The sequence below is a fragment of the Pelodiscus sinensis genome, chromosome 1 (genome assembly GCF_049634645.1).
Source record: "Pelodiscus sinensis isolate JC-2024 chromosome 1, ASM4963464v1, whole genome shotgun sequence".
NCBI classification, from domain to species: domain Eukaryota; kingdom Metazoa; phylum Chordata; order Testudines; family Trionychidae; genus Pelodiscus; species Pelodiscus sinensis.
The window spans coordinates 310,754,739-310,767,797 of record NC_134711.1 but is presented as its reverse complement, the minus strand read 5'-3'; the positions used below and the strand labels follow the sequence as shown (position 1 = coordinate 310,767,797).

At 41.4% G+C, this 13,059-nt stretch overlaps 1 protein-coding gene across 9 annotated transcripts in view; it reads right to left on the bottom strand.

Moving 5' to 3' along the window:
• Positions 1-13,059, bottom strand: part of PICALM (phosphatidylinositol binding clathrin assembly protein) — a 115,658-nt gene that overhangs the window by 69,261 nt on the left and 33,338 nt on the right. For all 9 annotated transcript variants that reach the window (XM_075919406.1, XM_075919405.1, XM_075919404.1 and 6 more), the window contains exons 2-3: positions 11,031-11,173; positions 1,038-1,113 (exon numbers count right to left, since the gene is read on the bottom strand). In XM_075919406.1, the coding sequence (XP_075775521.1) occupies positions 1,038-1,113; positions 11,031-11,173 (219 nt within the window). The remainder of the gene's footprint in view (positions 1-1,037; positions 1,114-11,030; positions 11,174-13,059) is intronic.

Here is a 13,059-nt window from a genome sequence, read left to right as displayed (position 1 = left end):
CGTACAAGAGTTAGATTTTGTCCTTGTATTTTGTTATGCTTCTCCCAGACTTAAAGAATACACAAAAAGTGAACAGCTCAAGCACAAAGCTGTGTCTCTCCACCCTTTACCATGACAACAGATAATCATTATTTTCTTGTTCATTCCCATCCCCCTGGGGTATGTCTACACTACCACCCTAGTTTGAACTAGGGTGGTAGTGTAGACATACCCCTGCTTTCTTTGTAATGCGTCAAGAAGAATTTTGCAAGATAGAATTTAATCATTTTCAAATAAAATAATAATAATAATAAAATGAAGACCCCAGTGTGTGATGCTGGAGCTGTGAAGTTTGTTGTTGTAGAAAACACAATATATTCTGAGCTGATAAAATCATTATCTTTGGAGTATGACCAGTCTCCTACTATATGCTTGTATACAGTGCTTAACACAATAAGATTCCCATCTCAGTTACACCTCTATGCGGCACTAATATTAGTTTTTTTAATTGATTTCTTCCTTGGTAGAATACATTTCCAACATAGAAATTGAAAATTTTATTTTGTATGCATTCATTTAATTAATCCTACATAGGACCAGGGGTAGGCTGGATGACCACCAACTTAAATAAAAATTAAGTGCTACCTGCCCCTCTGTTTCAACTAATAGCAGCCAGTATCAAGAACAAATCTCTTCTGACCAATGATAAAACTGAAACGCATCATGAGAGCTTTAGCCTAATTTTATCTGGTATCTGCAACTGTTGGAAACTTGTTCAGAACTAGAATAAATAGCATTATTAAAACCAAAAGCATCTTATGTAAGATACAAAACTGTATTTGTTTTTTTTTCATGTGGCAATATTTTCTACATTGCCGCAAATGTAGTCAGTTGGAAGATTTTGAATGACATCCACAAAAAATGTACTAAAATTCACTTCTTGGAATTATATGTAACTTTAACTACTGCAGTGAGGAAGCTCACTATAACTTGTGAAAATACAATGTTAATTATTTGCTAAAATACTAAGTTAGGTTTTTATAACAAAAATACCTTACCTTGCAATCCACTTTTGTCTAGGAAATTGCTCAAATTAAACAATGTGTTTCTGGAAGCCAGATACTGGATAAAACGCTACATGGAATAAAAGAACATTTTGAATCAGATTTTTCATCAACAACTTATTGCTTTGCTAGAATTTTATTTAATTCAGCATGCAAACAGTTTAGTTACTTAATTCAATGCTATCAAAATTTTTTTAAAAATTGGAGCATAACTTGCAAATAGGCAAATAACCCATATATTTCTAAGCAAAGTCATACAGCTTGCATTCATATTATTTGGACTCAGATACTCAGTGCCCCTCAAAATCAAGCCTTTAATTATGACAAATACAGGTTGGAGCTCCCTGGTCCAGCACCCTTGGAACCTGACCTGGTCCTGGGGATGTCATTTCTGGACTCCCTGCTGCTCATCACCTGATGGCCCCATTGCTCTGCTGGGCAGCAGCATGCAAAACACTGGGATTCCGGGTCCCACCAGGAGCTCTGGGTCCCAGCAGGCAGCCACATACCACAGATCCCTGAGCCACCAAGCTACAGCAGCTCGCAACCCCACCAGGCAGCCATGCACATGTTTTCAGACTTGCTTCCACATGCTAACAGCAGCCCACTGCCCTGCCAGCCCTACAGAGATCCTTGCCACTGGCCCTCCACCAGGACTCTCTAGTCCTGCAACATCAATGCCGGACGATGGACATTGCCGGGCAAGAGAATCCTGGTTAAGAGAGTTTCAACCTGTAGCAGAAGTGCATATCTTAACAATACATAATCCTGTGCTTTCCTGCTTTAGTAGAAATGACTCAGCAGTAAATGTATCAGACATTAACTCTTCAGTTTCTCAGTTGCTTTGACTCATTTTCTGCACAAGGAATTCTGGTTCACAAGACAAGACCTCTCCCCCATCTCCACACAAACAATGCCAGATGTCCTGAAACTACAGTTTGTGCCTCCCTTAACCGGACTCTCCAGTCTGGCAACAAATGTGGTCCGGCATGGACCATGAATGTTCCTGGACCATAGAGCCCAGGAAAAGGGAGGTTTGGCGGAAGGGAAGGAGCGCATTAGGGAGTACTGGCAACCTTGTGGGGTGGGGAGGGGAGGGAATGAACAGCACAGCAGGGAGTTTTGGCCCCAGCAGTGGCCGGGGGAGCTCTGTCCCTGACCCTTCACAACTCCAGCCTTGGTCCCAGAGTCAGACAGCTGCTGAGCTGCTTTACTCTGGCTACATAGCTCCGGATCCAGCCACAGAACCAGGCAGCTGTGCAGCTATGCCGCAGCTGCGGAGCTCTGGCCGTGGCACTCCAGGCTGGCAGCAGAAAAGCCAGCATTTAGACAGCCCCGGGAGGCTGGGGCAGCAGTGGGTGCAGGCTGGAGCCCTAATTTTGTGGCAAACACAGGTCATGAGGCGAGGGACCTTCCCTGGTCCAGTAAATCCCCTCATTTGGGACCAATCAGGTCCCAAGGGTGCTGGACCAGCAAGGTCCAACCTATAGTAGGGAAGGATACTATTTCTCTACCAGATCAAATTAGCAGTAGTCACTCCATGTAATATAAAATCAACTGGAAGTGAGTGTCTGTATTTTAAGACATTATTTAGATGTAATCATGCTGCTCTGTTCTAGCTGAAAAAAGGGAGTCTTTCATTTTCCAGTGTGCACATTGTAGTTGGGGAGGGATAGAGATCATACCTCTGTAGAACTAAGGGTTTTTTCTCTCTCTCTGATGGTGTACAGTGTCCGTCCACAGCCATCTGTTTCAAAATTTCTTAATCGGTTATTTCTCACATGCAGTGGTTCCCAGGACTGACTGTACTACAAAAACTTTCTTCGCTTATAGTGCCTACATCACCACATTGGCATTTGTCATCAGGATATCAGTAGATTACAAGGAAATGATGGCTACCAGTACCAAAAAGTGAAGTGGGAGTTGACAAACTTTACTTCTAGTTATCTAATATAATTATCCATAAATACAATTCTGGGATTTTATTTAAGTGGTATTTAGCTGCATGAAGATTTACTATTAATTCTACATAAAGATTTTTATCCATATAAAAATAAATTCAATAACCTAAAGGAGATTGAAAGGTTTCATCCTGTCTAATCTGTATCTCATACTTCAGGTTTTTTTCCTTCCAGATTGAGGCTATTCATTATAGACCTTTTGTTGATTAAAAAAGGCAAATAGATGCAAGAGCAGATGGTCTGATACAGGCTCAAATACATTTATCATAAGCATCAAAAGCAAGAAATGCCCTAAGAGTTCTGCTTTTTGAGGTTTATACTACTATTTCCAGGTAAATAAAAAGTATTCTCAAAGTCTCTGACACTGACCATGTTTCCCAGACCTGAAGGAAAGCTCTGTATAAACTCAAAAGCATGTCTCTCTCACCAACAGAAAAGTGGGTCCAATAAAAGATACAACTTCTCCCTCCCTGTGTGTCTGGAATTCTAGGCACAATATGATTACACTAGACTTCTATAATATTTCTGAGTTATCTCCAAATGTAAAGTTTAAGTGGTCAAGTGTAAAAATGGGAGCTCACTGAGAATTTGGGTTTTACCAATCTCTGGCCAAGTTTTAATGTTTTATATGCAACTGCAATTTTTAATGGGTATATAAAATGTTTGCCCTCCTGTGGCTAACTATCTTAAAAGAAATCTCAACTGAAAACGTGGCTCAGACCCTTCACATGCACCCTGCGTACAGGCCTGAAATCTTATGGGGTTCCAGAAGCTTCAGTATAGATTAACCTATCTCCCCAATGGGACTCAGTGCTGTGTTAAAACAGAGGTGGGGAATCTCTGACCTGTGGGCTGCATCTGCCCCCCCCCAAACAATTTAATCCAGCCCCAAGGGATCCAGTAGTTGTGTAATGCTGCCGGGAGGGGGGAGGAGGGGTCGGTCAGGGGCTACGTATAGAGATCTCACCCCAATCTCACCTGCAGTACCAGCCAGAAACTTCTGGCTCCTCCTCCTGAACATAGGAGAAGAAGAGCATGCAGGTAAGGTGGCCAGAAGGGGAAGCCATACAGCATCAAATGCTGGAGATCCTTCCCTGCACCAGGGGGCCAGGCAGCAGCGCAGAAACAGGAGCTAGTTCCCCACCTGAGCACTTGCCACCCTTTTCCACACCGGGTGGCCACATGTCAGCTGGGCAGCCACTTCCTTCATTATCCAGCCTCAACCAGATGCTGCCAGCAACTCCTCCTGCAAATAAGGTGTGCCCCTATTTTTCCTTCTCACTTGTAGGACCCCAAACTGATTCTGCTGTGGGCTAGTGACCTCCAACCAACAAAAGGTTCCCCACCCCAGTCTAGAAGATACCATTAGAGAGGTTTAGTTTTGCAGTTCTCAAACTATGGATTTGTGTCTCCAGAGATAACATGATTGATAAATAGCAAAAAATTTTTGAAGTAAATATACAGAAGTGAGAAATTAACAGATCTCAACCCTATTGTTTAAATTTAAATTAAATTTTAAATTAATGGAGATTGCCTATCTCCTAGAACTGGAAGGGAACTTGGAAAGGTCATTGAGTCCAGTCCCCTGCCTTCATAGCAGGACCAAGTACCATCCCTGACAAATTTTTGCCCCAAATCCTTAAATGGCCTCTGCAAGGATTGAACTCACAACCCTGGGTTTAGCAGGCCAATGCTCAAACCACTGAGCTATCCCCCCCCTGTCCCTCTGCAAATTTGGGTACACCAATTCAGTCCCTTACCTGACTGTAAAAGTGCAATGTTTCAAAAACTTCAATCAACAGAAGATTGCTGGGGTGGAATAGATCTGGACAAACAGAAGACGTCTGGAGATAAATGTCAGTAGTGAGATATAGGCAGTAGAAAGAGAAGTGAATCTGTTTGAGCAGCATATTTCAGAAGTCTTGAGGTCTTTGAGTGTAGCCATGATTGATTTGAGATCTACCATACTATTCTCTCCTTGGAAAGGAAAACCTATAATGGCAGCAGGTCATAAAAGACTCATTTTGGAAATATTTTAAGGAAGTTCCTTTGCCTATAGGCAAGATAGGCAAGCACACTAAATGCAAAGAAAGAAATGAAAGATTGCCCCAGTTGCCCGAATGAAACAACATCACGAGAAGTGTTATCAGGAGGCTGCTGCGCTGAAGATGATGAAAAGAACATGTCTGAACATGCAAGATCTTCAGACTGGTAAACTTTTTTACTTCATACTTCTTTCTTAAGGACTGCCTGTCCTCCTTCTGGTTTATTTCTGAATTCTCATGTTTGAGCAAAAAATATAGTTGTTACTCTATGGTACTGTCATTTGTGATGCAGTTGTGATAAAAACACATCGCTGAGATGGACAGATCTACCTTTTACAATTTCACCTTTAAAGTAATACTGAGTATCAGTGAATGGAACAAGTAATACTAAGTGAGCAGTATGGTAATAGTAATTATATAACTTGACTTATTTTGTTTAGGAGAATCCATCCTCAACATACTGAATTCTGAAGACAATCCACCTTCAAAATCACCATCATTTCCTATAGTTTGAGTTATCTGTCAATGATAGGGTTTCAGTCACATCATGTATGTCACATAACTATCACCTGTAGCAAAAAAAACCCAAAATCTCCAACATACAGAAATAAGCAGAAGTTTTTAAAAAAGAACCAGTAGATTTCAAAAAGAGGTAATTAATGAAAAAAATGCCCAGTTTGTTTATTCAACAAACTCTCCTTCCCGCATGCTTGAGAGCCCATACTTCATTAACATGATTCAGTCATTAAAGACCAGGATACAGTACACCCAAAATAGCAGATGTTGCAGGTAAACTGCTGGATAAAGTGTATGAAAGAGAAATAGAGAAGTGTGCAAAAAGTCTAGAGGATAAAACAACTTGAGTCTTGATGGGTGGAGCAATGTCCACAATGATTCTATTATATGTGCTTGTGTGACAACAGAAGGGAATGTCTTCCTCACAAAAACAATTGATGCATCAGGAAATGCACACACAGCAGAATACTTACAAGTAGCAGCAATAAAAGCTGTAAGAAACTGTGTGTGTGTGGGGGGGGATCAAATGTCTAGCATGCAGCTTGGTCACAATGCTGCAAATATATCCAAGATGAGAAGGAATTTAGAAGAGCATCCCAATCTAATAACATATAGTTGCAGTGCTCATCTGATGTACCTCCTAGCTAAACACTTCAGTGTTACAGAAATAAAGGTAAACGCTGTTGAAATTTCAAAATAATTCCCTAACAACCACTTTGCAGCAGTTTCTCTGAAAAAAGTGGGAGGGACCAAGTTAACTCTCCTACAAGATGTAAAATGGACCTCAGCAGTGGACTGATTTGTGCACTGTATCAAGAACTGGCCTAATTTGATGGAAGTTTGTAAACAAAATCGTGAAAAAAGATGGCACTATCACAGCCAAAATTCTCAACATTGGGCTTAAGAAAAACACTGAACATACAATGTGTAACCAGAAGCCTATTTCTGTAGTCTTGAACAAAATGCAGGGAAACAGCTGATGCTGCTGAAACCTGGAAGGAACTGAGATCTTAAAGAGAGAAATATGTAATGACAGTTAAATTACAAGTATTAAAAAAAATGGGACAAGCACCATCTCCAACTCATTTTCATGCAAATTTTTTCAAAACTCGGTAGCAGGGTCAAACTTTAATTGCTGAAGATGAAGAGTTGGCTACGATGTGTGCATCCAGCAATCATCCTTCCATAATGCAAAAAGTAAAACTTTAGAGCTAAGGGTGAACCACTCAAGAAATATATGTTCATTGCTGATATTTTAAAAGAAAGTCACACCAGTGAACTGGTGGAAATCATTTAAAGCACTTCTATTCAAAGACTGTTGAAGAGATCATCTCACTTTTAATAGCAGTAGCTTCTTCTGCTGGTGTAGAAATTATATTTTCTTCCTTTGAACTAACTCATTTCTAATTGAGAAATTGTTTGGGACCTGAAAAATCAGGAGAGTTTAAAAACATAACATAAGAATGGCCATACTGGATCAGATCAAAGGTCCATCCAGCCCAGTATCCTGTCTGCCAACAGTGGCCAATGCCAGGTGCCTCAGAGGGGATGGACTGAAGACAATGATCAAGTGATCTGTCTCTTGCCATCCTTCTCCAGCCTTTGACAAACAGCGGCCGGGGCACCATTCTTTACCCCCCGGCTAATAGCCTATTATGCACTTAACCTCCATGAATTTATCTAGCTCTTTTTTAAACTCTGTTATAATCCTAGCCTTCACACTCTGGCAAGGAGTACCATGGGTTGACTGTGCGCTGTTTGAAGAACTTTTTTTTTATTAGTTTTAAACCTGCTACCCTTTAATTTGGTGTCCTCTAGTTCCTATATTATGAGAACAAGTAAATACCTTTTCTTTATTCACCCTCTCCACACCACTCATGATTTTATATACCTCTATCATATTCCCCCCCTCAGTCTCCTCTTTCTTAAACTGAAAAGTCCCAGTCTCCTCATATGGGACCCATTCCAAACCCCTAATCATTTTAGTTGCTCTTTTCTGAACTTTTCCTAATGCCAAAATATCTTTATTGAGGTGAACAGACCACATCTGTATACAGTATTCAAGATGTGGGTGTACTATAGTTTTATATAGGGGCAGTAAGATATTCTTCATCTTATTTTCTATGCCTTTTAAAATAATTATTAGCATCCTATTTGCTTTTTGACTGTTGCTGCACACTGCGTGGACTTTTCAGAGAACTATCCACAGTAACTTCAAGACCTCGTTCCTGATTAGTTGTAGCTAAATTAGCCTCCATCATATTGTATGTATAGTTGTGGTTATTTCTTCCAATGTGCATTACTTTACACTTATCCACATTACATTTCATTTTCCATTTTGTTGCCCAGTCACTCAGTTTGTTGAGATCTTTGTGAAAGTCAAGACCAAAGCAGACTGTGAAGAACATCTTGAACAGCTTAGTATCGTCCGCAAACTTTGCTACCTCACTGCTTATCCCTTTCTCTAGATCGTTTAAGAATAAGTTAAATAAGATTGGTCCTAGGACTGACCCTTGGGGAACACTAGTTACACCACTCCATTCTGAAAATGTACCATTTATATCTACCCATTGTTTCCTGTTTTTTAACCAGTTCTCAATCCATGAAAGGATCTTCCCTCCTATCCCATGACAACCTAATTTACACAAGAGCCTTTGGTGAGGGACCTTGTCAAAGGCTTTCTGGAAATCTAAGTATACTATATCTACTGGTTCTTCCACATGTCTGACAATTTTATTCTTTACTATTGTTTCAACTAATTTGCCCAGTACTGATGTTAGACTTACTGGTCTGTAATTGCCAGGGTCACCTCTAGAGCCCTTTTTAAATATTGGTGTTATGTTGCCTGTCTTCCAATCCTTGGGTACAGAAGCTAATTTAAAGGATAGGTTACAAATCACAATTAATAGTTCCGCAATTTCACATTTGAGTTTTCAGAACCCTTGGGTGAATGCCATCTGGTCCCAGTGATCTGTTACTGTTAAGTTTTTCAATTTGTTCCAAAACTTCCTTTGGTGACACTTCAATCCAGGACAGTTCCTCAGATTCATTACCCACAAAGAATGGTGCAAGTTTGGGAATCTCCCTAACATCCTCAGCAGTGAAGACAGAAGCAAAGAAATCATTTAGTCTCTCTGCAATGACTTTATCATGCTTGATAGCTCCTTTTGTGTCTCAATTGTCCAGGGGCCCAACTGGATTTTTAGCAGGCTTCCTGCTTCTACTGTACTTAAAAAACATTTTGCTATTTCTTTGAGTTTTTGGCTAGCTGTTCCTCAAAATCTTTTTTGCTTTTCTTATTACATTTTTACACTTGATTTGACAGTATTTATGTTCCTTTCTATTTACCTCACTAGGATCTGACTTCCACGTTTTAAAAGATGCCTTTTTATCTCACTGCTTCTTGTACATGGTGCTCAAGCCACGGTGGCTCTTTTTTTTAGGTCTTTTACTATGTTTTTTAATTTGAGGTATACATTCAAGTTGGGTCTCTATTATGGTGTCTTTGAAAAGTGTCCATGTAGCTTGCAGGGATTTTACTCTGGTCACTGTACCTTTTAATTTCTGTTAAACTATCCTCCTCATTTTTACATAATTCCCCTTTTTGAAATTAAATGTCATAGTGTTGGACTGCTGAAGCGTTCGTCCCACCAAAGGAATGTTAAATGTTATTATATTATGGTCACTATTCCCAAGTGGTCCTGTAATAGTTACCTCCTGGACCAGATCCTGCACTCCACTCAGGACTAAATCAAGAATTGCCTCTCCCTTTGTGGGTTCCTGTACCAGCTTGTTTTTCTTTTCCAGATTATGAACAAACAGAAAAATGGAAGGTGAAGACAATTAAGTTAGCTGCAGAAGCCAATATTTTAAGTTTTTCATGATGGCCTGGCTGACAAGAGTTGATTTTTTTAATGTTTTATTAAATGGTTTTTAGCTAAAATAGTTAAATAAAAACAAACCTGATTTCTAAAAAAACTTGAATGTTTACCTAAATTCAAAAAATTTATATTCTTGTTTTGTTAAATATTACATTTGCTGTTGAAAAAAAGTCTAGAATATAGAACATTGTTGTTATAATTAAATAAAGCAATTTAAATGTCTGTCTGGTGATGTCTCCTCTAAAACAGCAGGGCAAGAAAATCCTCCAAATATTAATGATTAACCTCTTCAATTGGATATAAGTGAACTATGACTTCATAAATATAGGCTTCAATTACCTTTGGTAAATGAAATAGCAAATAATTCATTTTCTGCTATAGCTATAAAACTAAATGTGAAAAGTTTTCAAAATAAATCACCGTTTAAAAAAACGTATAGCGTGTACCTTCTAAAAATGAAACCTACAGGTTTGACCTCCCTGGTCCAGCACCATTGAGACCTGACCTGTCCTGAACAAGAGAATTTGCTGGAACAGGGGAGGTCCCCTGCCACAGGCCCCCAAACCGATCGCCTGCTGCCAGCAGACTGCCCCACAGCAGGCATCCTGCCTTGCCCTCCTACAACCTGGCTGGGCTCCAGCAATCCGAGGGGAAGGGGGGGGGGGGAAGACAGTGGCTCCAGCCCCATGGTCCGGGAGGCTGTGGCATTCTAGCCCCGCTCTCCCAGATGGGGGGAGGGCTTCAGACCCGTGCTTCCGAGTGGGGCGGAGGCAGGGTAACTCCTGAGGGGAGAGGGAAGGGAACTCTGGCCCCCGCACTTGGCGGCGGGAGGGCCAACACCAGCATCCAGGCTCCTGGGGAACGCCAGTCCCGGCCCCCCGCCACCAGGCTCCAGCCACTTGCTGCTGTGTGGCCCCACATTGCTAGCTGGGCTGCTGACCCTGTTGCGCTCAGCCCAGGCCTACCCTCCTGCCTTAGGCTCCTGGGCTTTCTGGTCCAAAACCATCCATGGTCATACCAGATCCCAGATGTTGCAGTACCAGAGTGCTGTTTTTCAGAGGTACAAACTGTACATCTCTCTGAGTTGTGAAGAATATGTATTAAAGTTGTAACAACTAACAAGAATGCCCTCTTACATAGAAAAACATGATTAAATTGATTTAAATCACTAATCGGGAACATTCAATTTCATTTAAAATCAAATCCACCCTGAAATGAGGAACTCTGCAGTACAGGCAGTCCCCGAGTTACGTACAAGATAGGGACTGTAGGTTTGTTCTTAAGTTGAATCTGTATGTAAGTCGGAACTGGCGTCAGCCACTGCTGAAACTGATCAGTTTCAACCGCGGCTGAATCTGGATGCCAGTTCTGACTTACATACAGATTCAACTTAAGAAACCCAGGCATCCCCAAGTCAGCTGCTGCTGAAACTGATCAGCGGCTGATTCCAGGAAGCATTACTTCCTATTAAGTACAAAGGCAGAAATACTGAACATTTTCTTATAAAGGTAACTAGTCAAAGCCATCTCCATGATGTATCTTTATAGCAAAGATACAATTTTTTGAATACAAAAGCTGTATTACCTCATTTCCATACACCATTAGATGGTGGGTTGTGATGAGAGATTTGAAAACCACTACCCAGCTACTGTTTGTAGTTCTTTCAAACAAACTGTCTGCCAGCTGTGGGATGTTCACATTCATCTCATTTGTGCACTGGATTAAATCTGTAATCAAGAAAATTAATTGTTATTTTACTTATACATTTAGTTTTCTTGAAACTTGGTTAGCATGATGATATACATTTCAGTTTTTCATTCTATGGAGATTATGCAGTCTTTCCTACCTCCGATTTAGCTATCAAGGGTCACACTGTAGTTCACTAGGAAGATCTCAGAGCTGCAGTTTGAGAGTCATTAAAAAGTGTCATTCAGCCACAGAATACATAGTATAATTAAAAATATGCTTCTCAATTTCATTCTAAAAATGGCTTTCTACAGTTAAGAGTCACTTTCTATGCTTATTTAATCTTTGGTGTTTGCTCATACTTTACTATACCATTAGTTAATCATGAAAATTGCCATTGCAGTTAACACTTGTCTATTACAAACTAAACTGACACTATTTCCTACAGACCACTGAAAAGCCATGCAACGGTAGGGTAACATTATCACCACTGACATTGGTCAAACTCAAATTAGTGAGCTAGATATGAAAGTCCTCCTATCCTGTTAATCAGATCTCTGAGTCATGTAGTCCCATTTCTAGCCCTCCTCTATGTTATTTCTCAATAAAGAGTACTTTTTCCATGCACACTATTGACTTTTTCAATTTTAAGCCATTCTAAAATGAACAAATGAATCATCCATCTTTCCTATGTGAGAGAACCACTCTTGCACAAAATGTAATTGCTGCATATAATTTATCTGGGAAAATAATATTTACTTCCAACTTCTCTCTCAGCCCATTAAAGGGCAGCAAAAACAGGGTCTTAAAATATTTCAGTCACCATATCACATAGAAGTGTCCTTATACTCTTTGGACTGAATGATTTTTATTTTTATTTTTTGGTTAAGTGGCATCAGAATGTGTGCCCATATGATTATTTTAGATAGATGAGGAAAGCAAGCATACAAGCAACCTTAATTTCAGAAATGTAATTATGCTGAATGCAAAAAAAATGAGCATGAATGCAACAACTTAAGGAATCAAGTTAACCACTTCAGATTAGAGGTTGAAAAGTCTGACTAACTCTGGCCTTTGTGCTTACTAAGTTTTAAAATCTGGTCTATTTCATAATTTTATCAAATACATTGAAAACTGGATTTCTTGTGCATATTGCACTAAATTACAAAGAAAACCATCTTCAGATAGGTTTGATTTTTCTAAAATCTTAAAATGGGACTTATTAAAATACTAGCCAATTAATCCGTCATAAGACAGGATTTTCAGGGCTTCTCTCCTGAGTGCGCACTCTCTCTCTCTCTCTCCCCTGCCTACCTCCTTCTCTCTCAGCTCTGCTCCACCTCCTGCCTCTCTCTGTCTTTCTCTTCGCCTTCTCCTGCCTCTCTCTCCCCCCCCCCCCGTCTTTCCCCATCCCCCTTCGCTCCCACCGTGGTGCTTGGCTGAGTGCTGCCTGCTCAGCCAGGCTGCCACGAGGGAGGGGGGCTGGGTGGTGATGTACACGGCCCCGCCCCCTGGCCATGTACATCACCACCCCGCCCCTCTTCCTGTCCCACCAGGCTCACCTGAGTGGTGCTCAGCTGGGCCCCGGCAGGGAAGCAAGCGACGGCAAGTGGCCCCTTGGGGTCCCCGCTCCCCACGCGTGGGAAGCGCGGACCACAAAGGGCCGCTTCCACCTCCGCCGGGGTCCGGTGGTAGCGCTGCTCAGCTGGGAGCGGCGCAGCGTGCCACAGAGCACCAGACAGGAAGGGAAAGGGGGCGGGGCTGGCAGGTGGAAAGCAGAGCTGAGGGGGGAGATTGGGGGCTGTGGGGATGGAGGGGAGGATGGGGGGGAGGAGGAAGGGGGGAGGGAAGCAGCGCTGGCGGGGGGAGGGATGTCCAGGGGGGCCGTGTGGCCCGAACCACCATGGAGCGAGGGGAAGGGGGGCAT